This window comes from Leuresthes tenuis, unplaced genomic scaffold, assembly GCF_036924035.1.
Source record: "Leuresthes tenuis unplaced genomic scaffold, fLeuTen1.0.hap1 SCAF_9, whole genome shotgun sequence".
NCBI lineage: Eukaryota > Metazoa > Chordata > Actinopteri > Atheriniformes > Atherinopsidae > Leuresthes > Leuresthes tenuis.
Window position 1 is genome coordinate 4869170 of NW_027325363.1, and position 25254 is coordinate 4894423.

General features: G+C 38.4%; 1 protein-coding gene across 2 annotated transcripts in view; it reads right to left on the minus strand.

The window, feature by feature from the left end:
- The window catches only part of cntn5 (contactin 5), a 108866-nt gene that overhangs the window by 30809 nt on the left and 52803 nt on the right, over positions 1-25254 (minus strand). For both annotated transcript variants that reach the window (XM_072391979.1, XM_072391978.1), the window contains exons 4-9: positions 23582-23705; positions 23304-23479; positions 15173-15268; positions 12052-12255; positions 6291-6393; positions 74-255 (exon numbers count right to left, since the gene is read on the minus strand). In XM_072391979.1, the coding sequence (XP_072248080.1) occupies positions 74-255; positions 6291-6393; positions 12052-12255; positions 15173-15268; positions 23304-23479; positions 23582-23705 (885 nt within the window). The remainder of the gene's footprint in view (positions 1-73; positions 256-6290; positions 6394-12051; positions 12256-15172; positions 15269-23303; positions 23480-23581; positions 23706-25254) is intronic.

Genomic DNA, 25254 nt, shown 5'->3' on the forward strand with positions numbered 1-25254 from the left:
AAGGCACATTTTGTTCTCTAAAAAATGCAGATAAAGAAAAGAAGAATGTAAATTATATTATATTTAGACTCACTGTAGACCTGTAGATGCCCTTTGAAAGCAGTGCCTCCTCTCGGATTCTCAGCTTTGCATTCATAAGTTCCAGAGTCTTCCAGCTGGATATTGGGAATCTCTAGTACTGCCTGGGATTTCCGCAGTCTTGCTTTTTTAGGGATGTTGCCATTTATCTTCCGCCATGTGATTGTTGGCACTGGACTGTGAGAAGAATGACAATGTTGTAAATGATAATGCATAACAGTGGAACAGGAGCATAAGCTGTATCCAGCAGCATCTATGTCCAGCAGCATCTATGTCCAGCAACATCTATGTCCAGTAGCATCTATGTCCAACTACATCTGTATCCAGCTGCATCTATATCCAGCTGCATCTATATCCAGCAGCATCTATGTCCAACTGCATCTGTATCCAGCTGCATCTATACCCAGCTGCATCCATACCCAGCAGCATCTATGTCCAACTGCATCTGTATCCAGCTGCATCTATATCCAGCTGCATCTATACCCAGCTGCATCTATACCCAGCTGCATCTATACCCAGCTGCATCTGTATCCAACTGCATCTATACCCAGCAGCATCTATGTCCAGCTGCATCTGTATCCAACTGCATCTATATCCAGCTGCATCTATATCCAGCTGCATCTATGTCCAGCAGCATCTATGTCCAGCAGCATCTATATCCAGCTGTATCTATATCCAGCTGTATCTATATCCAGTTGCATCTGTATCCAACTGCATCTGTATCCAGCTGCATCTATATCCAGCTGCATCTATATCCAGCAGCATCTGTATCCAGCAGCATCTATATCCAGCAGCATCTATGTCCAGCAGCATCTATGTCCAGCAGCATCTATATCCAGCTGTATCTATATCCAGCAGCATCTATATCCAGCAGCATCTATGTCCAGCAGCATCTATGTCCAGCAGCATCTATATCCAGCTGTATCTATATCCAGCTGTATCTATATCCAGCTGTATCTATATCCAGTTGCATCTGTATCCAACTGCATCTGTATCCAACTGCATCTGTATCCAACTGCATCTGTATCCAGCAGCATCTGTATCCAGCTGTATCTATATCCAGCTGTATCTATATCCAGTTGCATGATTGATCAAGTGATCTAAATTTTGGACATATAGTTGCAACCAAGAACACAATAACTGTGACATAAACTATTAACATCTTAATATTAATATCGCCTTTCATTTGCTGTCAGAGACTGCAGAAATGTTTCCAATTCTCAAGTACTGGAACATTGTGATGAAGACTCATGTTGCTCTTGCTTTACATGTTAATCACTGACTGTTTGACCACTCCTTGTATATTAATGGCACCAACCACCTCGCATCCGATGCCTACATAATCCAGTTTCACATGCACAATGTTCAAATCATGTTGTCAATAGGCCTGATATGTTTGTAGAATTAGTATTCAACCAATCCACATCAATACGTTTTTATTAAGACCTTTCCATGTAGATTTATATGACAGATGACTTGGACACGCAGAAGGAGAACGTCCTATAATGTGCTCAGTATCAGTCGGTTCTTGTATGACAACTAGATTTGACAGGTCTCTGAAAGATGGAAATGTGACACCAAGCAAACCTCTAGTGAATCCATCAATCATTTAGCCAAGATGGGGATGTTTCATCCGTGAGCTTTTCTATCCTTTCACAAGGACACTGACTTGCCCATTTTGGGAATAGAGTGGAATTAGGATTCACACTTTGTTTCATACTGAACACAGTCTTATTTTTTTTTTCTGACTCCGGTTAGGTGGAATATTAATGTTTTTCTTTTCAGTTTCATTTTATCCAATTACTCAGCTGCCATATATGTTTGTTACATTAGAACGTCAAGCAATGCTGTGAAAAACAGAAGTTTCAAATTAATGTAAATTATTAGAACTTCAAATTTCTAAACGAGGTCTCTGCTGCCACTGGTATCGTCCCACCGGTAGGACAGAGAGCTATCTATTATAAAAGTGAGCTAAGAAAGCAATGCAAATGGCCATGGTCATTATTGGATAGAAATATAGCATAAAAACTAATAAGAACTAACAGGAAGCACACAGATTTAGTGCTGTGAAGAACTTATAAGTTACTAACAGAGAATTCTGGAGCCCTTTGCCCTGACTAAACTTTCAACAAGCCAGAGAACAAAGAAAATCTATAGAGTCCTTGAAGGGGCTGGAACATGACGGCGAGTCTTTGAGAGTCCACGGCAGGATTCTCTTTGGAGGCTGAGTAATGAGTGCTGGGACTAAAAATGCTTGCAGGACTGGGGAGCATCCAGAAGGGAATAGGCTCCCTTGTTTCAAAATGAGAAACTCTTCATGTCTGTGTGCTCCAAAGCTGCTGGTATACAATCCTGAACTCGGACATTCTGGCTATTTGTTATCAATATGTTTGTTTCTGTTAGCATTTAGCAGACACTTTTATCCAAAGTGACTTACAAATGAGGATATAACATTACAGCTAACATCAAAGCCAACTATAAGCTACATAGAAGGAAACCACCAGTCAGACTCTGTCAGAGGTGACAGGGGTGACAGTGTAGAGATAGAGCTCAGGCTTAGAGGGAAGTACAGGGTAAGAGCTAGGACAGGAGATGCTTTCTGAAGAGCTGGGACCTCAAAAGTTTCTTGAAGATAGACAGGGACGCCCCTGTTCTTGTAGCGCTCGGTAGGTCATTCCACCATCGTGGAACGACACATGAAAAGAGGCTGGATTGTCTTAAGTGTGGTGTTGGCACTGCTACACTAACATATTTAAAGTAAGCCTTTCATACCCACACAATGTGAATGTCTTACACAATAGGGTTCATATAAGGTGTTGCAGTTTTCAATTTAAGTGTGTGCCCATGGGCAGCCTCTGAAGATTACATCTTAATTAGTGTCTCATACAATCCCTGTGCCCTCATCTGGTCTTGCCCCATAATAAAGGTTCAAAATTAAATCTAATACCAAAATATAATGGAAAGTTGGCTTCCTTTATATAATTAAGATTTAGATAATACTCTACCATGTAACTCATTTGTTAAGTTCTCTATTTCTTGGTCCCTTTAGGAAATTTGAAACTTTTCAGAAAAAAAGTAGCCAACTAAAACCCAAATACTCATTTTACCTGTATAATCTGAGCACAAACAACTCTTTCAAACACATTAAGCACTGCACCAAGAGTATAAAATGGACTATGTTAAGAGGCACTTTCTGATGCTGCTGATAATGTGGTGCGGTACTGCTCAATGAGGAAATTGGCTGCATGAATTCAAGAGTTTGATTCCTGCTCAGGTCACTCAAGCTAAAAGTATATCCACTACTCTATGGCTATTTGGATGAAAGCCCCACGCACATGCCGTATATCATATTTTAAGTGGAAACGAGTGGGTTGAATGCATAACCCATCAAATGAATAAGGCTTTTTGAACTACAATGAACTTCACACTCCAATATCCCTTGAAATGGAAACAGGATTGCAGTTTTCAAAGTTGCTTTTAGATCAGACTGTGAAGACAGGATTTCAAAGTAAATATGTGTTGTTTGACAGTTTATAGGAAGCATGCCATTATTTATCGGTGAAAATTAGAATGCATAGTTACTATCCTGACTTCACAATAAAAAAGTAGAAGTGAGCTGAGTGATAAACTGGCACTAAAGAGCCAGACCAGAATTTATACGCGAAAGCATGCGATTTGATTTTAATTGACAGAGTTTGAGTCAAAGTTGCTCCTTCTGGAGGTCTTGTAAACCAGTCATTGCTGGCTGAAATAGATTGCTTAGCTACATTAATGCCAGCATGAAAAAGGTCGTCAACCACACAAGACTATAAACCCCGCAGCACTGTGCGATATTGACACACTTTATCGTCATTAAGGAGTCATTCTATAGGACCTGGAATCCAACAGATCTTATAAAACGTGCAAATCCACAAATGGCTTAGTGCTTATGTATCAATGATGGTAGAGGTCAGGCCTTTCCTGTTGATCGTGTATATAAAAAATCTACCACGATGCTTCTCTGTGCACCTGATATCCACATTAAATCATTTCAACCTGTCAAAGGAGTGACTGTTCCTCAGATACTCCCAGACGTTTATTCTATTTTTTTCAATTAAAGGTGTTGGGTGATGGCTTACAAAGGGATGTCATAAGCTGTATATCCCTTGAGAAAAATGTGATTTGTGATATTTTGTTATATAAAAAAATACTTAAATTCAAACCAGAACACCAGCAGCTCAGATAATGGTAGTCGACAGTAATATAATTAGTTTGAAACTAAGTGCCATATTTGGTTTTCAGCCTGGACTGCTTTAAAGAATCAGTTAACTGGTAAATAAATGAACTGATAGCAAAATGTCATGATGGGTGAGCTGGCTTTGCGACCATTAGAGAGCACTGATTGCCAAAACCCTGAGCTATTGAACTTTAAACTTAAGTCCTGTTGTAATTAAAAAGTTAAAGTGATTATTATGCGGGTTGGACTTTTTTATGACTGGACTGATCTGAAAGACCAGAGCCAAAGTGAAGCCCTAACTCACCAGCTGTGGTTTAAAAATCATCATCAATCCCCATCAGTCACACAAGCATTATTACAATGTCTATGGATCTTAGGCTAAAAGGTAACCTTTTGTGCAGGATTTCAGGTGAATGTAATGAAACTGAGTATTTCTGCTTCATAATCTGACATGCTGGATAAACATGACAAAGAGGTGCTTTTCAGTTCAATATTTTTTTTAAGCTTACTGTTTTGTTTCCAAAATCCAACCAAAGAGTTGAATTACTTCATCCTTGGTTACCTATGTAGCCGTAACCAAGCCAAACGGCGAGTAAAACACCATTTGAAATGGAAAATAAACAGGAAAAACAATCAGAACCTTCTGATCTTCCATCATCCCTTCAGCCATCTATGTGATACTTGTCACTTCTTCAGAAGTAATTAGTCCAGAATGATGTTTGCTACATTTATTGTTGGCATCTATTACCAATGCTGGTGCATTAGGAACAAATGCCAAAGTGCACACCAACAGATTTGACACCTTGGTAATGTCCTAACATGGGATACCGTTTAAGAACTTCTGTATGTGGCCTCCAAGAGCATCATCACTTTTAGTCGACCATGTCACAAATGAGCTTAGGCCAAAACAAACAAAGAGCTTTTCTGACCCTTATTAGATAGTGGTGCCATCATTCATATTGATCAACGGCAGTACAAAACCCATTTTAACTTCATTTTCACCACTATATAAAGACTGGCATGTCTTAATAGGGTACACTGATAAATCATTCATCTCCGCGTAAAAGGGGGAGTCGATGGGATCACTGTCTTACTGAAAGCCATCATGCACAAATTACTTTAATAGAGGAAGCACAGGGCGAGAACTGAAGCTATTTGGTCGTTTAACAAGAATCCAGGAACTCCTGCTTAGCTGAATGCGGAACACTAAGGGGTAGGAGATTATTATGCACTCCCTATAGATTCAGGAAATTACTTAATATATTGATAATTAACTAAAGTGAAGATAAGGACTTGTGTGGCCCTTAGTCATCTGTAGATTTGAGAATAATTAATGAGGAATAATTGTAAACAGCTGGGATGATTTAAAAAAAAAAAGTAGATTTTTATATATATAATGTCAAACAGCAATTTCTTTTGAGGATGATTATTACATACACACACACATATATATGTGTGTGTATAGTAAATAGCTTGGAAACCATAAAGCAACACTAACTCTTAGCCAACTGAAGTGGTCTGAATCTCTTTGGAAGAAAGAGTGCTTTCCCTCCTGGTAGACAGCTATTATCAATTTCTTTTTTTTTTTTCCAAGTCTACAACCTTGGCCTTCTACATTCATAACAGACACTGAAAGCGACCAAGGAACACAGATACATTAGGGCTCTCAATTATAAGAACACATGGCTCCCTAGGGCTGTATTCCCCATTCGGTCTTCCCCCCATGCACTAACATGCCATCTAACAGCAGAGCTGCAATGCTGCACTTCTCTACACTCACTTAACATACTGCCTCAAGACAAGATATGCCTGCTTTCTATTCAGGTAATGGAATAATGAGATTTAAAGAAGAGGGAAGAACACAGGCAGCATAAACTAAAGGATCTCTCAGCAACAGAGCAATGGCGGTGTGTAGCTTACTGCTCCTGGTGATTAAGATGATACTGCTGTAATAAACAGCTATCTGTGTTTGTGCAATATGTCCTTGTTTACTTACTTCCCTAGAGCAAAGCACTCCAGCCTGACAGTCACTCCTTTGGCAGCCAGAACAGACGTAGGAAAATGTACTTCAATTTTGGGCTCATATTCACCCATGACACCTGGAAAAGGTTAAGAAAGAGGGATAGAAGACATTAAAAACCAGTGAATTACTGCAGTAACTTACCGCATCTCCAATTTCCCATCATTCTCTTGTTTCCTCGCAGTGTGCTACACATACACTGAATATAGTGCTTTCAGAAGATAGGGATACCTGTTTCCTATTCCAGCTGTATCTATTTAATGAGTATTTATGTGATGATGGCAGAAGAATAGGCAACACTAAATCTAATTTTCCTGAAGACTCCTGATATTTAAATCACTCCAAATACATGTGGTACATTAAATCATGCACAGTACAGGTGTGAAAAGCACATTAAGCACACCATCTGGCGTATCTTTTTAGCTATCCATCTTCATTTTTTACGCTGTTCATTAGCCTAACTCGTAATGGCAGTTTAGACCAACTTCAAAGCATGCAACTGAGCACACTTCTCATATTTAACATGAAAAAAAAACTGATTTAGATTGTAGTAATTACATTTCAAAGTCAACTCTTTAATTGTTTGCTGTTGGAACAAACATGTATGGATGTTAAATACTTTACAGGCAGCACACTGATGTATAAAAGAAGAAGCAGAAAAACAGTCAATTGACAAATACTCAGTTACAACAGAGAACAGGATCCTGAAGAATTAGTAATCCACTCGACAGTTTGCAAACACATTGTGAAGGACACAAGTGATAATGCCTTATCAGTCTTGTTAACACCTTCATTCTAAGTTGTAGCCAGAGGACATGTTCTCTTTGTTTATTCTTCTGTATGTTAGGTTGACCATTTATTTCAGTGAGACAGAATGACGTGTCAGATGGCACTGAGGAAATGTAGTAACAAAGGCAAATGGCATCATCTGGGATCCAGTTAATATTGTCTTACTTATCTGGAGTTTACAACATGAGGGTTTCACTTTTTCTGACTCGTGAACGGCATCAGTGGAAATGCTGCTTCCTGCATGTGTGCATGTGAAAACGCATGGTGACACATGGCTGATAGAGCTGCTCCACATGCATTATAAAGCACATGATCAGTAAGACAAATTGCCAGCTTGACATTTGAGAAACCATGATTACACTTTTTTTACGTGTACCTGACATTTTTTATGTGATAAAATGAATGCAGTAGAGGGGTAGAGTTATTGTATTTGGGCCCTCTATGTATGAAAAAGTAGTTTTATGATATTTGTTCCAAAGAACTTTTCAATTTCAATCTCATTTCTAACATTTATGGCTCCAAAGCAGCCCTTCACATATAATGAATTTGCAATATGTCATTGGTTCTTGCCATAGTATATTCAATGTGATACTCGGTCTCAGTGGTTGGACTTGATAGAACCGTAAAAAATAAGGTTTCGACTCGATGTGCTAAAACATTACCCGCCATCCCTGGCAGCATAGCTATCTATTTCAAGTTTCAATTTCTTTTATTAATCGCATGAAAATGATGTTTTTCTGCTGTGCTTTGTTCATTTCCAAACCAGCGTTAATCCCAAACTGATAGCAAAGCTCCATGAGATCTGTGTTTTAACATGCTTAGCAAAAGCTCTGAAGCAGGATAAATAGTAAAACTTTGATACAGAAAATAAACCTAACATTTTGACATGACTAATTTTGTACGTTTTAATCTGAATGTAATTGGTCAGTCACTTCCTGGACATCTCGACCGGTCGCTTTAACTGCAGTTCTACTGTCACATCCATTGGGAGGTTGCTCAAAACAATGGTACTCCACCTATACTGCATCAGTGATGCAGTCATGGTTTATACAAGGAGAATGATTAATACCACAGAAAATGGTCCGATAAATCTCTGGTAATATGACTTTAATTGATTTTACTTTTATTGATTTTTGTCTAATCCTATAATTAGATTTGGAGGGGCAGAGAAAATGACACCTCTAACACTGCTGCCTGTTCTCATTAAAAGCAATATATCAAAAATAATTTTTTGAAAAGCCATTGCAACGACCAGATATTGAAGTCCTATATTATTCTTTACCGTTACATTGGGATTTACAGATCTTTTTAACATGCTCACGTGGAGATGCCTGCAAACACGATATTTCACGGATGTTACTGCTGGCATTGAGAGAACAACACCAAGAGTACTGGCGATGAAAAGTTGATCATTTACATTATCTGTTAGCATAGTAACATAAATGACAGGGTAGATTCTGCTATTCGTCAGGTACATACTCACACCTCGTAATATACTATTACGACCGGTAATTATCAGTGGATAATGTCTATATTACTTCCTGCATTTACCAAAATTACTGCTCCATACAAAGCTTATTAAATCATTATGATCATTATTTATGCACACTTTATCAACGGTAAATCCATATTTAAAATACTCATATCCAGCTGTACTGCCCAATAAAAGCATTTTATCTTCATTGCAGTTGAGTAAATCACCGGAAACAGTGACAGTTTTCACAAAAATAACTCAAAACCTGAGTTCCTCCTGCAGTTAAATGATCATTATCATTTCATTTGATTTTATTTTGCCAGTGGTTTTTCTATATTTAGCATCATAATCGCATCGAAATTGCTGCCACTACCTGTAATATTCTGCAGTTGCTTGTAATTATACAGAGGCAACACATCAGAGATATTGTTTCTGAGATTAACTCCGTTTTAAAAACAGCGCATTGGTCTGGAGCTCCGTGTTTAGCCTCATTCTGCCCAGGATTGCGATTTGAGGATCGATGGCCTCCAGCTGGGTATAATGGAGCCCAGATGCTTGTTTTGATTAAGAGCGTCAGGGTTGGAGCTGACAGCAACGAGTCGAGCACAGATCCAGCTTCAACTGTCTGTTGTGTAATAATCGCAGATTGCAGTGTCTAATTGGTCAGACTCCAACGACTGAAGGCGCAGCAGCATTTGGGTTATTGCAGTGAGGTGTGCCAATATAATTTTCATTTTTTTCACATCCAAATTCACAATATAGAAGACTACAGAGCTTCACAGGACTTGGAACACAAAAATTGACAGTATTTGGCATAATCTCATTTGGCCGTCTTGTGTTGCAGGTGATGGAGCTGTCCTTCAACACGCATCACAGCCCGACAGGAAAACAAAAAACATGCTACACTCCATGGGAACTCTTGGTTTTTTGACACATTTGCACAAATAAGCATGATATATGGCCACAGAATAGCAGAAAAAACTGGCTTTGTGATATGTCATTTTTCTGCAACATGCATTCGTAAAGAAAAATGAGAAAATACTGCGATTGGAAGAAAATAGATGACTGACTTGAACAGATCTATTCAGGAAAAAGGAACCACTCTGGAATAATTGTAGTGATTGTGTGGGGAGAACAGCTGCCTTGAAAATGAAGAACATTTTTTGCTCTTTCTTTTAATATGCATTCAGTTTTTAGACCTGTTCCCGACATTCCTCACACAAAGCAGGTGAATACCACTGTGCTCAGATCATATTCTCCTGCTAATCCGACATGTCGTATTAGTTCTTTTTCTTGACATTCAAATCTGGCATTTATACCCATGCAGAACTTTGCATGATTTTGCTTTATTTTGCAGCCAGTACATGGTATTTCTGGACTAATGTGGATGATTTATTTTTGCATTGATATCTTCCTTTTATTCGTTTTTCATGCTCCATCCTCATTTAGTTCAATGTGTTGTCAATCTAAAAAAAAGAAAAGTGTCCGCATCTAATGTTTTAAGAAAATGAGAAGTGGTGTGAGTTTCCTCAGATACCGAGCAGCAAAAGAAAATTCTAGCAGTATATGTTTGAGTAAAACTTGCTATGGTTGAAAATGCATGCACTGCAGTATGAGCATTCCACATGCGCACCATGATGTGTCAGTGCTGAAACAAGCAACCGTGCAGCTCTGATTTCATTATCTTTGAACCACTGCCTACAAATAAAGGACTTGAACAAAACTACAAGGAATATGTAATACTCCTAATGTAATGTTCTGCTGGGTAAAACATGAACCAACTCTTGGCACCAGAAGCACGTGGAGCTCCTTCTTCTAAGCCCTCTAGAATAATTGTCCACCAGTCTCAGAAATCAGCTTTTTGTAGTTTTTGAGCATGTATTCCATGCACTATTCCCTCAGTTGCAAATGCTTGAGGGTGTTCTTTTATGTGCAGTGTTTGTTATTCCCACACAAGATTTTCTCTGGGATTCCAAACCGTGCTTTGACTTGCCCACTCCATAACCTTCCATTGCTGCTTTTTGTGCCATTCCCCAATGAATCTTAGTTTAAGATAATTATCCTGTTGAAAGTTTCACTTCAGGGTTAAGCTTAAACTTCCAGACTATCATTTTGAAGTGCTCTTTCATATTATGAAGAATTCAGAGTTAAATCGGTGCCAGCTGCATCCAGTCCTTGAGGCAGCAAAGAAACCCAAAACCATTCATTTCTACTACAATGCTTGGCAGCTGGTGTTGAGATTCTTGTCCTAAGAATCTAATTTCTACACCAACTGTGGCCAGACCACTCCATTTTTTCCCTCGTCTTTTCAGAATACTTTAAACCAAAATGCCAGGCATTGGACTGAATGTTCATCAGCAAAGTGTAGCTTTGCTCTGATTTTCTCTTGAGGCACTTTTCATAGCATGTCTCAAATATAGATCCAGTTTCTTTCTGATTGTAGATACATACACTTTGACACCAACTTGTTTTCGCATTAAAGCATCTGCTCTTGGGCAGAATTTACTGGGGGCGACCAGCCCTGGGTCATTTGGAATCTAAGCACTTTTAAGGTGATTTTCCAATGTTTGCTCTTCCAAACATATGAAAAAACTATCACAGGCTAAGTGTTTGTTCACAAAAGGATCCTTTTGATGCAACAAATTGATTTCTCTTCCTTCACTTGATGTTGAAAAATAACAACAAAGAGTCTTTCTGCATGTTAAAGTGCTGATAGAGACTGACCACGAGCCTTTCACTGCATTTTGCATCACTTTTAGTGAGACGCAAAGTAATTTAGCAGGGTTATGTGCTAAGTAATATGTATGTCTCAGAGGGCAACTTCATACAGCATTATGCAATCATAGAGCAAGAATCTTGCAGGAAGGAATGAAATCATAAAGAGGTTAAGTTGTGTGAAAACATTTTGGAAAAATAAAATATTCTGAGGAACAAAGACCCTTTCACAACTTCACAGTGGATGTAATCTCAGTGGTTTTCCAAAACCTTGACAATGACAGGCACCTGTGTGATGGACACTCTGAAGTCTCATTTTAAAAGGCTGTAGGTAAAATCCACCCCTGAATCTGACAACCAGCTCTGCAGCATGGCTCCTGAGAGGCAAGTATAAAAGAGAATACTCCCATCCACAGCAAGGGCCATTGATTCAGTTAATTTTATGCAGGAAAATGATTTCCCTGATGGCCGGTTTTACCAAACGCATTGTGAGCAAAGAAGGCCCCCCACACTAACATTAAAGCATCGCTCACTATTTATGGTGTGTATGGTATTCAGAATGCCTTCTACCATCATGAAGCTCAGAAAAAGCAAAAGTCTGCCCCATAATGCAACATTTAAGATCTACTTCTAGATTTTCATCTGTGCCTAAATGTTTTTAGCTGGAAAATGCAGACACTGCAATAAATCTAACAAAATCTGCAATGCAATCAGGCCTCTGAGATATTCTGTGTATGATTTAACCGATGAAATCCTCACCGTCAGTTTTCAGGGTTAGAGGAGTTGGAGGGCTGAGAACCCTGGCATTCGTCACAGTGTTCTTCACCAGACAGATGTAACTTCCAACATCTGAGGGCTGCACCTTCGAGATATACAGGTTGCCCGTTTCCTGGGAGATGAAGCGCCTACTGTCCTCAGCAACAAAGGAGGGAAACTCATTAAATACCCAGCTGTAGATGATCTCTGTGAAAGAAAGGAGAAGACAGATACACTTTAAAAAGTGGTTTCATTATTGAGCTGCTTTTTATGTCTAAGTAACCTACTTATAAAATCATATGCTCTGTGGAAGTAGAATGTCTCCACTGAGCTATATCATTGGAGAAAGCTGGGAAAGCTCGTTTTCACATAGAAAAAGCCTTGTAAAATATAAATAGGCAGTTGTTGATTCAGTTTCTGTGAAAAGATGATTAATAATTACTGAATAATCCAAAATTGTCCTCTGTTCTTACTGGATATATCGACTGGTCTTACTCTCTGAAATATATTTCACAGTAAAGGTGGAGAAACAAAATATCTTGTTTGTCTTTACAAAGTCTTCGAAGATGATGCTGAGGTCCTTAAAATAAAAGAACAAGGATTAAACACGGCCTTGTTATTTGCTGCGAGGTTAATTCAATCAACTGTTGATAGCATCAGAAGGTAAAACTGCCAGAGAAAGTGATGGACTGATTCCAGACAGCATGCCTGTGTATGGATGTCTTTATGAATTTATTTAGGCTTATTAAACAACAGGAGCAGGTAATACAGCTGAAAGGAAAGTGCACAAAAAGGGATTATTTGACTTCGTACCTATTAATCTTTGAATAATTATCAAGGTATTTGGATCCAGGGTGAAACTTTTGTATTTTATTCATGAGTATCTGTTTGTATGCGTGTGGTATACATGCTGATCCCTGCAAGTACAAATTAGGTTACATGTTTTGTATTCTTTACAAACCATGCTGAGACACAAATTAAGACTGAATATATCTAAGAAATATGATTACACAGAGCATAGAACTGACAACAATATTAAGCTGTTTGCTTTGAGACTGTTGTCCACAAAGCCACACTGTCAACCAGATAAGCTATTCTTAAGTTATTTCAAATACCAAAACCCAAGATTGTTCACAAAGTTAGCATCCTGAATCTGCAGAGGAGGTAATCCTGAGACAGAGTAGCTGCACTCCAGAGTTGGTACTACGACACTGACTGCACACCACAAAAATGACAAGAATCTTTGGAAAAAGATATCATAGGTCTATCAGTTTTGTTCAAAGCTCATTATATTTCATCTTTATAAAAGTGCAACACTGTTTACCAGAGACACACACACACAACTGATCAGAGCCATGAAATGAAAAAATAATAAACTTTTTACATCTCAGTGATTTCAGATCATTTCCACTCATGAGACATATCTAATTTAAGTGTCATTTTAATGTCTTTGAGTCCTTCGACAGCCAATTTAACACAAACACAGTCTGAACTCTCTTTATAATATGAATTTCAGTCGTGACACGCTCAGACTCAGCAAGGCGTTCATTACCGTAACAGAGTCTTGTGGCATTTAAAAATATATCTCAAGTTTCTCATCTCATGTAAGTAATGTTGAGAAGTTAAATCATAATGTTGCCTGTATTTAAGCATTGTCTATAAAAATGGAAACATGAGCACAAAAAATGAAAGCTTTACTTTTACTACAAAAGCAGCTACTATGCTAACAGTGCAACTTCACACATGTACCTTTATGAGCACAGTAATTGGTATGAAATCAAACTTTGTTTCACTTAAATATCAAAGATGGAAGAGCTGAGCTGTGTTTAAAGAAGCACATGTAGCGCTTTTCAGCCCATTAATGTGAAAAACAGAAATGCAGGGACTAAATTCAAATCAAAAGCACTTTAAACTGTTCAGTGATGGTCAGCCTAATGTAAGCAGTGTAACCGGAGTGTATTCAACGTTGTGATTGGGACTGAAATCTGGGTGATGGTTTAGAACTGGCAGGGTTGCAGCAAACCATCCTTCAGTCTGCTTTCACTTTTTCATTTTATGTATGGTGGTTTGATTTTTAAAGTCTACAATTCTGCATGAAGAGTCTTCAGGACACTACATGATGAGACCCACAGTGAACATTTAGCTCATGAGGAAAAAGAGAAGCCCTCCACACTCACTCCATGTGGGTGGTTGAAATTTCCAGCTGGGGTCCTCTACCAGAGGCCTGGGAGCTGGAGGGTTTTATGCAGAATCTTAGTTGCTCCATGAACGGTAATCAGAGATGTCGATCGTGTAATCTGTTTGAGTTACTCTGACTGCTCAGATTATCTCTGACACTACTGTTACTTTCACCTCCCACATCTTTTTAATGTCCTTTTTAGGCCCCTGGTATTTGAACTGCTTGTGTTCTTGAAGTGTTTGTCATTTATCACGAATGCCCCCTTTTGTGTCTGGTTGTTTAGCCATCGACAGTTTATCAGTCCTGATCTGGAAGTCTTAGCGCTGGGATTCTCCATAACCTTTGAAGGCAACCAACCCATGCTCATTATAGATGTTCCTGTACACTGTTGATGTTCCCGACACTTGATTACGCCGTACGTGGGGTCCTGTCTGATGTGGTAAAGTGATTGACAGGATATATGAAGATGAAGTGGGACCTGTATGTGCTGAGGAGCCCTTTGCAAACACTCCAAAGTCTATGCTTACAAACAGGAAACCTGGATGCGTCTTGGCTCACATAAGAGCTGCTAGAGGACAACTGTAGAGAGGGATATTCAAGATGTGCCAATAAAGATGTCCCTATGCTCTGTCTTTGTGAAATAATTGTCTGTGTAACATTTCTTTCCAGTTCTAATGATCCAGGAAATTTGATCTCTGAGAATCTGTATTCTGGCTCTGTTCTTGCCATAAATTATCACACTTAACATCTGTGCGGCATGGATGGATGGACAGGAGAATGGACAGCTCCAAAACCTAATCATCAAAATAGAAAGCAATGAATAAATAAATAAAGAGGGTAATCATTCACCTTGGCACTGTAATAAAAAGAAATGTGTGCTGTGGTAGAAATTAGAATCAACAGAAATGAAAAAGGAAGCCTGTGATTCAATATCTAAACTCTTACCTGGTGAATGAGGAGGAGAGGTGCACATGAGCACCACACCTTGACCTTCACGCACAGAAACCCCACCCCGGGTCCTCGTGCTGAAAGCACCAAGATCTGAAACAATGTGAAAAGACAATCTTTCTTTAGTGATAACGAATAATTCTACTCTGTTCTGAGAAATCCCGTACAGAGGTTGAATGTTTATTAGCTTTGCCTTCGGAATGGTTACAGGAGGAATGTAAACTAACAGGGATGCGTGTTTGAAACAGAGAAAGAGTTTTTGCACATGATTTGACCAACAGAAGATGTGAACAATTGAGATTCTATGAAAGTAGTCGCTGATTAATTTTTGTTTGTCAAATCATTGGGAAAACAGAGTCCCTGATCATGTTAAAAGCTAACAGCAGGTGTTCTTTTCAGTTTTCATGTCCATTCGCTGCTCCGAAGCCCTTGAATGAATTCTGCTGCATGTATTTGGATTTGAATAATGTTCTCCAGAATTGTCGGATGTAATTATTTATGGAAATACTGGAGCTGCGACTGTCGCGGTAAGGACGTCTGACTGTGTGCTTCTTTTGTTGGATGCAGAGTTGTCCTTGTTATTTGGATTTTCATGTGCTGTTCTTTGGTTTATCTCATTCTCTTTTATTTTGATATTGCTTCTCCTTCTGGGTCATCGATAACTTTATTTCCCATTTTCCATTGTTCATTCCATTTAGGTTGCCTCCTGCTCTTGCTTCACATAAGTTTAATTTAGTCACTAAGTGGCTCATCACCTCCCCCAAGTTTTATTGTCAGATCACTGTCATTGTTTGTCATTATGTGCAGCAGCTTTAATTTTTCTGTTCCTGCCTTGCTTTGCTTTGGACTTTAAGGCATTTTAGGTTTTTATCTAAATAAAGGTTTATTACTGTCTCAGCCTGTCGCTTTCTGTACGTTAGACAGCATTTGGGTCCAAACTTGTGGCAGATATAATACAATTTCCCGTTTTTTTCTTCTTTTTATTGTCAGGGAAAAACATCGACATGAAATTGAACAAAACACAGAAATAATCACTATAATTGACCTGTCAGGTTGAAATGGTTCCTAAAATCAAAATGCAGTTTAGGTATTTGTTGAAGAAAGCCCAAAGTATGGGCTGATGCTTCCATCACTTTGAACGGCAGTATTTACCATCATCTCTGATCCAGTAGGCAGATATTCATGAACAACTCATGAAATGGGCAGTTTCGCTTTATCTTGAAGTTGAGCTAAATTTCTGTCAGTGTATCATCTTTTTTTGCAACCTGGATTTTTGCAAGCAATCAATCTGAACACAAATCTATCTGCCATGCACATCACTTTCTGTGCCTAAAACAAGCCACCACTGAGCCGACAGTTTATCAGCTCCTGACAGGGAACAATGTTCAAGTTGCAAAACACAACAGCTGAAAACTGAAAAAAAACACAAACTGCAGCTTCTGTTGGTGCCCCGAGTCATTTGACATTAACTATGATGGGTTGAACCTTTTAGTCATGATTGATTCCCTTCATACTTGGCTGTCAATTCAGCATCAGGTGTTACATCTTAAATTAGGAGCAGTTACCCTGTAATATTATAAAATGCATGCTCCAGTTTTGCCTGCCGTTCCCTTTTTAACAAGGCTATCTTAGACCGCTATCCTGTAGCTGCTTCCCATCATGTTGGCCCATTTGGTATGTGTGACAAGAGTTAATTTATTTGTGCCTGACAACTTGCTGCCAGAGTAGAGCTGGAAAGCAAATGATTGTCACTGTGCTTGCTATTGATTCAACATTAGCTGTCAGCACTCTGTCTTTCATGTCAGTGGGAATTCCTTCTTCTATACCTCCTTCCCCCTTTTAATTGAAACAGAGACTATGTATTATCAATATCTTAAATTATAAAACAGACAGTAGGTGCACTACACAGATTTTTCATTGTGTAAAACATGAAATCAGAAAGTAACAAATGAGTAACTGCAACAACAACAGCTGTACGTGGCAGCAACGAGCTGTGAGTCTGTTTTGCTGCAGATATTCACTTCCCTGCTTTTATTTTGCATAGTAAACAAGAATCTTCTTAGACACGTTGCTTTATTTCAAAAACATTGAATGTTTCCTCCTTAGCTGTTATAACATGATAAGAATTCTGACAATGGTACAGAACATCCAGTTTAAGAGTCTCATCAAACAGCCGGTAATGGCTGACGTCTCCACTGGGAAACATTTCCACGCAGCTGGAAATTAAGCATTTTGCATTTGAGTCAGCAACAACATTAGTAATCAGAAAGAAATCAGAGGTACCTCAAATAGACATAATAGTTTGATTGCCATGTAAGCAACACAATATAGATGCAAGGATTATTTAGCATGTGAAATCTTTAAGAAAAATAAAAGCTAAGTGGGTGTTTCAGCAATGAAAAACAAGACATAAATGTTAAAGGCATTCCTATACTATCCTATCAGCAGCATTTTTAAGCACACCACAGTAATGTATGCAAATAACTTTAGAAATAATGCAAAACCTGCATAATCATTGAAGCCTCCCCCAAAATTTCAAATAAACATATGTCCATCTAAATGTTTAAAATCCAGAATTTCAGTGGAGGAAAATTTGCAGCAAGCATTCAAGCTCGATGCAAATCACTCATTTTAGGGTCTGAATTCAATCAGTGGACATGAACAAATGATACACTAGAACACTTTGAAGTGGTGTGTGTGTGTGGATTTATCAATGCTCGAGACATAGCATCACATTAATTTTATTACTACTGTACTGCTCAGAGTGGCTCGATACCTAAGCCTTCACCAGGCTCACATCTGCAGAGAGAAGAAGTCTTTGGGGAAAAAGATCAGAGGCCCTCCTTTCTGCCTGCTGCCTTCAAAGTCACGGCTGAAAAGCAGCCCAAGTGTGAGTCCAGCAGCTCAGAATTTCAAAACAAAAAGGGAAAAAAAGCATCCCACTGAAACACCTTTGGAACGAAGTCCATGACCCAGAAGGTTTCCTGGATATAAAATGAAGAGCCTTGACTGAACCTTTCTCCAGGACTGTGTTCAGTGTGCTACCTTGATATAATAAAACCTGTGGACCAGGTGTTATATTGAAGTACATTCTCATGCCCTTTCAGTATTTGTATGAACCCAACAAAATTCAGAATAAAAAAAGACTCCAAATTCACCTGCATATTCTGCAGGGTGCCACCAAACTTGAGGAGAACATCATTTGCATTAGCGTTAACTTCCAAGCCTAAATCAAATTTGAAATTTAAGTATGTATGTGAAAACTGGAAACTCCATTGGGGTCGAGTTGCAGACAAGGATTTAGTATTTTCTGCTTGAATTTATAGTAGTTACACTTTTTAATTAGGACAATAAAGCTCACCAGATAAGAGACGTAACCAGAAGACTGCTAACTCTGCATGATATCTTAATTTAGATTCACTGCAAAACACAAGACAAAACTTTTTTCAATTCAAAGCAGCATGCAATTACTGCTTTAAAACATTCAGAGGAAAAGTACTGTTCATATGTATCTGAGTGAGGTAAAGAGCTCAACCACTGGGCCACTGCATGGATATGTGCAGCGCTAACATAAAAGGGGGAAAGAAAACTTGGGCTCCATGCTGAGTGATAAATACCCACCATTTGATATGTGGAAAGAGCGAATGAAGGTCCTGCATTCAAATGTGTGCTGCAGGGCAGCTTTCTTTGTTTCAGTGGACCCTTTGAAGAGTCGTATTTTTAGGGTATGTAGACCATAGCACATCGATGCTGCTACATTTTTTTGTACAGCATAAAGCTAAAGAAAGAATGACACAAGTGAGTCAATCCAAGTGCTAAATAGTGCTAAAAACAAACCTGATTACTGAGGTCTCAACCTAACCTTATTTAAGAAACAACCCCTATGTGATTGTTAAACAAAAGAAATGAATGTATATTGAAAACTTGCTACTCATTTAGTATTAAAAAAATTTTCTTGCATCTTTGCAAAATATTCAGTGGCTTTTCTCTACTGATTCTGTCTCCCACCATCGTCAGATTTTATTTGTTTATGTAAATTTTTACATTTTATATACGTATATACACTCCAGGACAGCTTGATATATGAGGGGAAAATATAATGTTGGCAAATAAATTAGATATCTGCATTAATGTTAATTTTCCAACAGTGTAAGGTTAGCCAATAATTCATCTAATAATTCAGGATATGACTGTGGACAATGGATCCTACTGGAAAGCGATTTTTCTGCTTCCCACAAACAAACAGGCTGGAGGACACAACTGCGACAGTGAAACTGACATTAGGCTCTGTCTCAGGTATGCTTCACTCGAGTTGAAGCAGGCAGTGCTTGTTATCCCTTAATTCAACAGAACTCAACAGGAAGATCTATCAGACAACTGTTGAACATGCGAAACACAAACCCGATGCTCCTTCTGCTGTCAACCCACTGCTCCCTCAGCATCCACAACCACATTGTTTGACACATAAATATGAATGAGTCTAGGAGGAGTACCAATTATATGACGGAGCTGAATGAGCTCCAGTCATGTATCCTACTCAAAAACAGAACCTGCAGAGCTGTCTTATTGAAACAGCAGAAATGTGAGGATGATGAGGTTGAATGACACCATTCAGCTGTTGGACAGTTTTTCTGTGAAACACTGCCTAGACAGCAAAGTTTATAGATTTTAAGTAACGTTGCATATTTTATATGATCTACATTTTCTTGTTCATATGGTTATTTATTATCATAATGGCACAAAACACAGATAAACATCTGTTATTTTTACTGACCCTAAATAATGGTTTCAGTTTCTTTAACGCTACAATAATTCTGTAGCGCCACAACAAGAAAAGAATAACCAATTCCCCCACATGGACCTTCCTGTCCGGTGCTGCTGACTCAACATTAAAGCTGAGCCACACGTTTATTCCATGATGGATATCTTACAGCTGAACCGAACCTCGAGGCCACAGAACATCTGGAACTGGACACGAAGTGAACGATGTGTTTGGTAAAAAGAGTTGAAGAATAACCACAGTACTGCATAAGCAATTTCTACTGTAACACTTTGAACTTGGTGCAGTGTCTGCGCTGTACCTTCTCACATTACTTTTTGTCACACCGCCAACAACAGGATACTGACTGACCTGTCTGACAGAAAATGACCTGTCTGCTAGAAAAATCCAATTTTGTGTAAAGGTGGCTTGGGTGAAGCTGATGTGTGACAAGCGGCTATCATATCAGCTGACACACCTGCCAGTCAACCAAGGATGAACTCCAACATATCATCTGCTCATTCCAAAATATGCTTATCTGTAAATAACTATCTCTATGTATGTCTTTTTTTTATGGAAATCATTTTCCATCCTTTCTGTACCCGATTTATCCAATTCAGGGTCACAGGGGTGCTGGAGCCTATCCCAGCTGCCATTGGGCGAGAGGCGGGCCACACCCTGTAAAGGCTGCCGATTCAATGCAGGGCCGACACAGAGGCAAATGAGACAAACATCCATATCGATTTAGAATCAACAATTAACCTAACATGCGTGTTTTTGGATGGTGGGAGGAAGCTGTTGAGAACCCACGCACACATGGGGAGAACATGCAGACTCCACACAGAAAGGCCCCAGGTGGGGCAACAGTGCTACCACCACAGCGCCATGCAAACCTCTTTTTTTATATATATTTTATCTAGAAAAGTTTTTATTCTTTACTTGTTCATAATATTTTTCATGTGTTTGTTATTTGTTTGTTTTCTTATTCTTTAAAATGATTGTTTCTCTTTTTAAATTCTAACTACATTGCTATTTCCAGACAAAACTGGGAATGAAACGCTAAAGCTTTCAACAGAACAGACCACAAAACATATCAAATTAGTCGTTACTGTATATAACAGATGGGAGGAAACTTGTGTGGTGCATTACAGTGCAATTTCTGAAACTTAACTGTATGATGAATAAAAATAACATTCAGACATATAGTAAAACATGTTAAAAAGATAGATTAGAGATAGCGGATGGTTAATGTCATTTACCCTTGTATACACACAACATAGATCAGGCAGTGGCTCGCATTGGAACGTGACAGTGACTAGTCCAGTCCAGCATGGGCATGATGGGAAATGAGGGCTCTCAAAACAGCCTACATTTATCACATTATCCATCCACTGTCTCAAACTGCACTCCCCTAACATTTGTCTGTCAGGTTGTAAATGACACTTGCAGGAAGGTATCGGTTGCATGGCAACTGGAATCCAATTCAATCCTGTCACTATTACAAGTACCGTAAGCTAAAGCTATCAATTTCAGTGGATAACTCAGCAGTTTCACAAGGAAACCAAATGGAAAAGCCACCACAGAAAAACTGTGGTCGAGAGAGCAGGAGACTTCAGGAAAAATGGGTGAACTCTTATTCTGTCTAGACCTCTGGGAAAAGATATAGAGATCTGCCTTATCTGCAAAAAGAATTTCATATAATGTGTTTACGAGACTAATAAATCCTGAAGTTCATGGGTGGTGAGTGCAAATGTATGGTTGGGCAGTTTGAGCAAGACATATCTGCCAAAAAGTCAGTCTTCACAGATCTTGTGAAAAGCAGGCATGCTTAGTCGTAGCTCACTAAACTACTAAGTGCAGTAAGCTGTTTCAGTGATGAGGAATTTGTACGAGTTGTCTGCATTTCTTCTGGATCTCTGAAATGCTGGAGCCGTAAATGAACATGCTGTAATCAAAACTTTGAGACTCGCTGAATTAAACGGTGATGAAAAAAAAGAGATTTGCAATTTTAGAGATATCCTTGGCAATGTTCTCATTTACTTCAGAATATTTAGATTAATTGAAGCCTTGTTCAAGAAGCAAATACAGGGAGGCCTAATAAACCAACTCAATGATACACTTAGACACCCATCTTGGTTTATCCCGAGCAGGCAGACACTGAACTGGACTGTAAAAACTTCCAGAGTAATGGCAGTCTTTACAAGGATTAGGTTTTAACTTTAATCATCATAATTACAATCATCTTAGTTTAACAGATGAAGAGGAAACTTCATCATTGAAACACACAATAAGGAAGTGGCATAATGACTCTTTAAAACACAAAATTATATCAAAACTTTATCTTGACTATTACTACACTGAATTCAATGGACAATGTTTCAAGTGGATGCCTGATATTTATGCAAAACTGTAAATAGCTTCTCATGTCTTAACTTGAGGCTGAGACGAATAGATGAGCACATAAATGTTACATTGCTCATTTTCAGGCAATTTATTAAGCTCTGCTCTTTTTCACAAACGCACGTGACCCTGGAGCAAAGAGAGGACGAGGAAACGATCTGGACCGCTGAGAGAACAGATGAGGGGTCCGGTTGCTCATAAACTAATGCTGTTTTTTAATTTTAAGCTTGTGTCTGTGCTTCACCATCTGGGCCTTTCAGCCTGCCAGTTTAGTTTGGCTTATATTTAAATTCAAATGTATTCATTTCTGTTTTCCTTTTCTTTAATACATTAACATACTGTATATGAAAGAATAAAGAAGAGCAGTCCATCCCTTTTTCCTGCCTGTATAATTTCAGGGTACTTTGGCCATTTGTTTCCTAAATAATGTCATTACAACTTTAAATCCCCATAACAACTCAGAAGAACATGTACTTTTCTTTCTAGCTACAGCTCAGTGATTGAGAGTAGCACGTTCCCTCCAGACATGCCAATAAGGCTGTTATGGTCATTGCTCCTGAGAAAACTGCAGAGTACACCAGCAATGTGTTTTCCTCTGAGCATAGCACCTCTGTTCTTTCTTTGTGTGCAGCTTAGCTTGTGATGGTGCTTTGGAGGTAAGCCAGCGGATTACTGGGGGAAAAAATGTGCTTTTTGCTCTCATTTAACACTGAGACACAGTCTTTAAGGGCACATACCCTGTTAGCAGTGTACCTATACAGTAGTAGACAGAGCCGATGGAAACTACATTCAGAAACAAACCTTACTGTAAACAGTGTCATGTTTATTTACCCTTGAGGCCATTTAGGTGTATTTTGACTAAAAGGGACAGAGAGTTTGAAGCTAATAATAAGTTCCATGTTACTTTACCGAGTGTGTAGGCAGAAATGTAAAAGGTGGTGGAAAGAATGAAATAAAACATCTACTCACATGCAAACTGTAATAGAGCATCTCTACTGAGGATGGTTCCAAAACTATTCTCTGCTTTACACTGGTACTTCCCGTAGTCAGTGATTTCACTTGCATTGGTAATAATTAGGTCTCCATCAACAAAGCTGTAGCGGTAGTCTGTCTCTGAATCTACCTCGGTCCCATTGATGTGCCAACTGAAAGACATAAGAAGAGAGAGATTCTAATATATTTCTTAATGAATAGCAAACTATTGTACTGTGAAAACTGAGGTGGAGACAAACAAATAAATGCCACACCTGTATGTGGGTGGTGGATTCCCCCTTGCCTCACAGTGCATCATCACTTTCTTTTCATCAGAATCCAAAGGAAAAATAACATCATCTGGCTCGTGGATGAAGACAGGCCCGAACTCCTCACTTTCTGTAAGAAAAAAAAGAGAAAACATCAAGGCAAGGATGATTGCAATATTCACAACAGGAGTGCAACTCATTTTTACAATCCAATTATCTTTCCTATTCTTTGCCAGTTTGGTTAGTGCAAGCGACTACAAAAAGGTGAAATGTATGGCAGCGTGGTGTGATGGAATTAAAAACAGCAAAATGGCATTAAGAAGCAGGAAACTTATCTTTTCATGTGATACACTGATAACTGAGCTGACTGCTTGATACCAGAAAGACTCTAAGAAGCAGCCCTCAAACCTAACTGTCAAGTGATCCTGAAGAAATTACAATTAATCTTGCTGAATATGATTCACCCACTAAAAACTACACATTGAAATATTACACCTTTGGGTCAAACCCTTAAGCTACAGTATCATCCTACTACTTTAGGACCCACTGCTGTTTGCCTAAAGGTCCGAGTGAGATGAGTGAGAGTTCCAACTTTGCAGTAATATGTCACGGTCAGGTATGACAGGCTTTATATTACTGTACAGCTCCTCTGATTTTTTTTCACTAATCAGTGTAGTCCAACACTTTAAGTATATTTGTAAAACCAGAGCAGAGCTCAGTCTTTTAAATTGTCCAAGTTACATGGAAATAATGCAATCCACATAAATTCCCAATCCCAATTAGAATTCCTGCAACAGTAACTTCTCAAAACATATTCAGTACAAATATTAAACAGTACAGATATGAAATCACATAAAAAGCCTTTAGCCTTTTGATCATTTTCATCTTTCACTTATTATATGTGTATTTTTAGCCTAAAATGTATCCTCAGGTAAACACAGTTAAAATGAGGCTATGTTCCTCAATAAACAGATTGCAAAATAACAATTCATGCTTTAGCCACATCATACACTCTGTGCACAAGACATCCCAAAAGTTTTAAGGCACAAAGCACAATATTCCATCAAGTAGAAATAGGATGCAGAACATTATCATAAGTTGCCAGGAAATATTCATTTTAAAAGTTCAGCAGCGTGTGCACAGTGGATCTATGTCAAATAGGCTTAATGCTTAATACCTTAATGAATGCAGTAAAATATAAACTGATGGCATTTTCACTCCAGACTTGTTCAAATAATTACAGAAAAAACTTGAAAATAGATTAAAGAAATAAAATAATACGGTTTTTAACTAACTAGTCATCCAGCAATAGTTCAAACCCATTTAATTTGTTGCAGTTTTATAACATATATATATATATATATATATATATATATGAATATGAATTGGTGATATATACATACACCTATTATGGCATGCCGTTCAGGAAATTAATCTTATGTGAAATGAATCCTTGAATATATGGAGCGAAACTTGAATGTATTGATTGAACCTTGAATATATTGATTGATATTTGAATATATAAAGTGAACCTTGAATATATGGAGTGAACCTTGAATGTATTGATTGAACCTTGAATATATGGAGTGAACCTTGAATGTATTGATTGAACCTTGAATATATGGAGTGAAGCTTGAATGTATTGATTGAACCTTGAATATATGGAGTGAAGCTTGAAT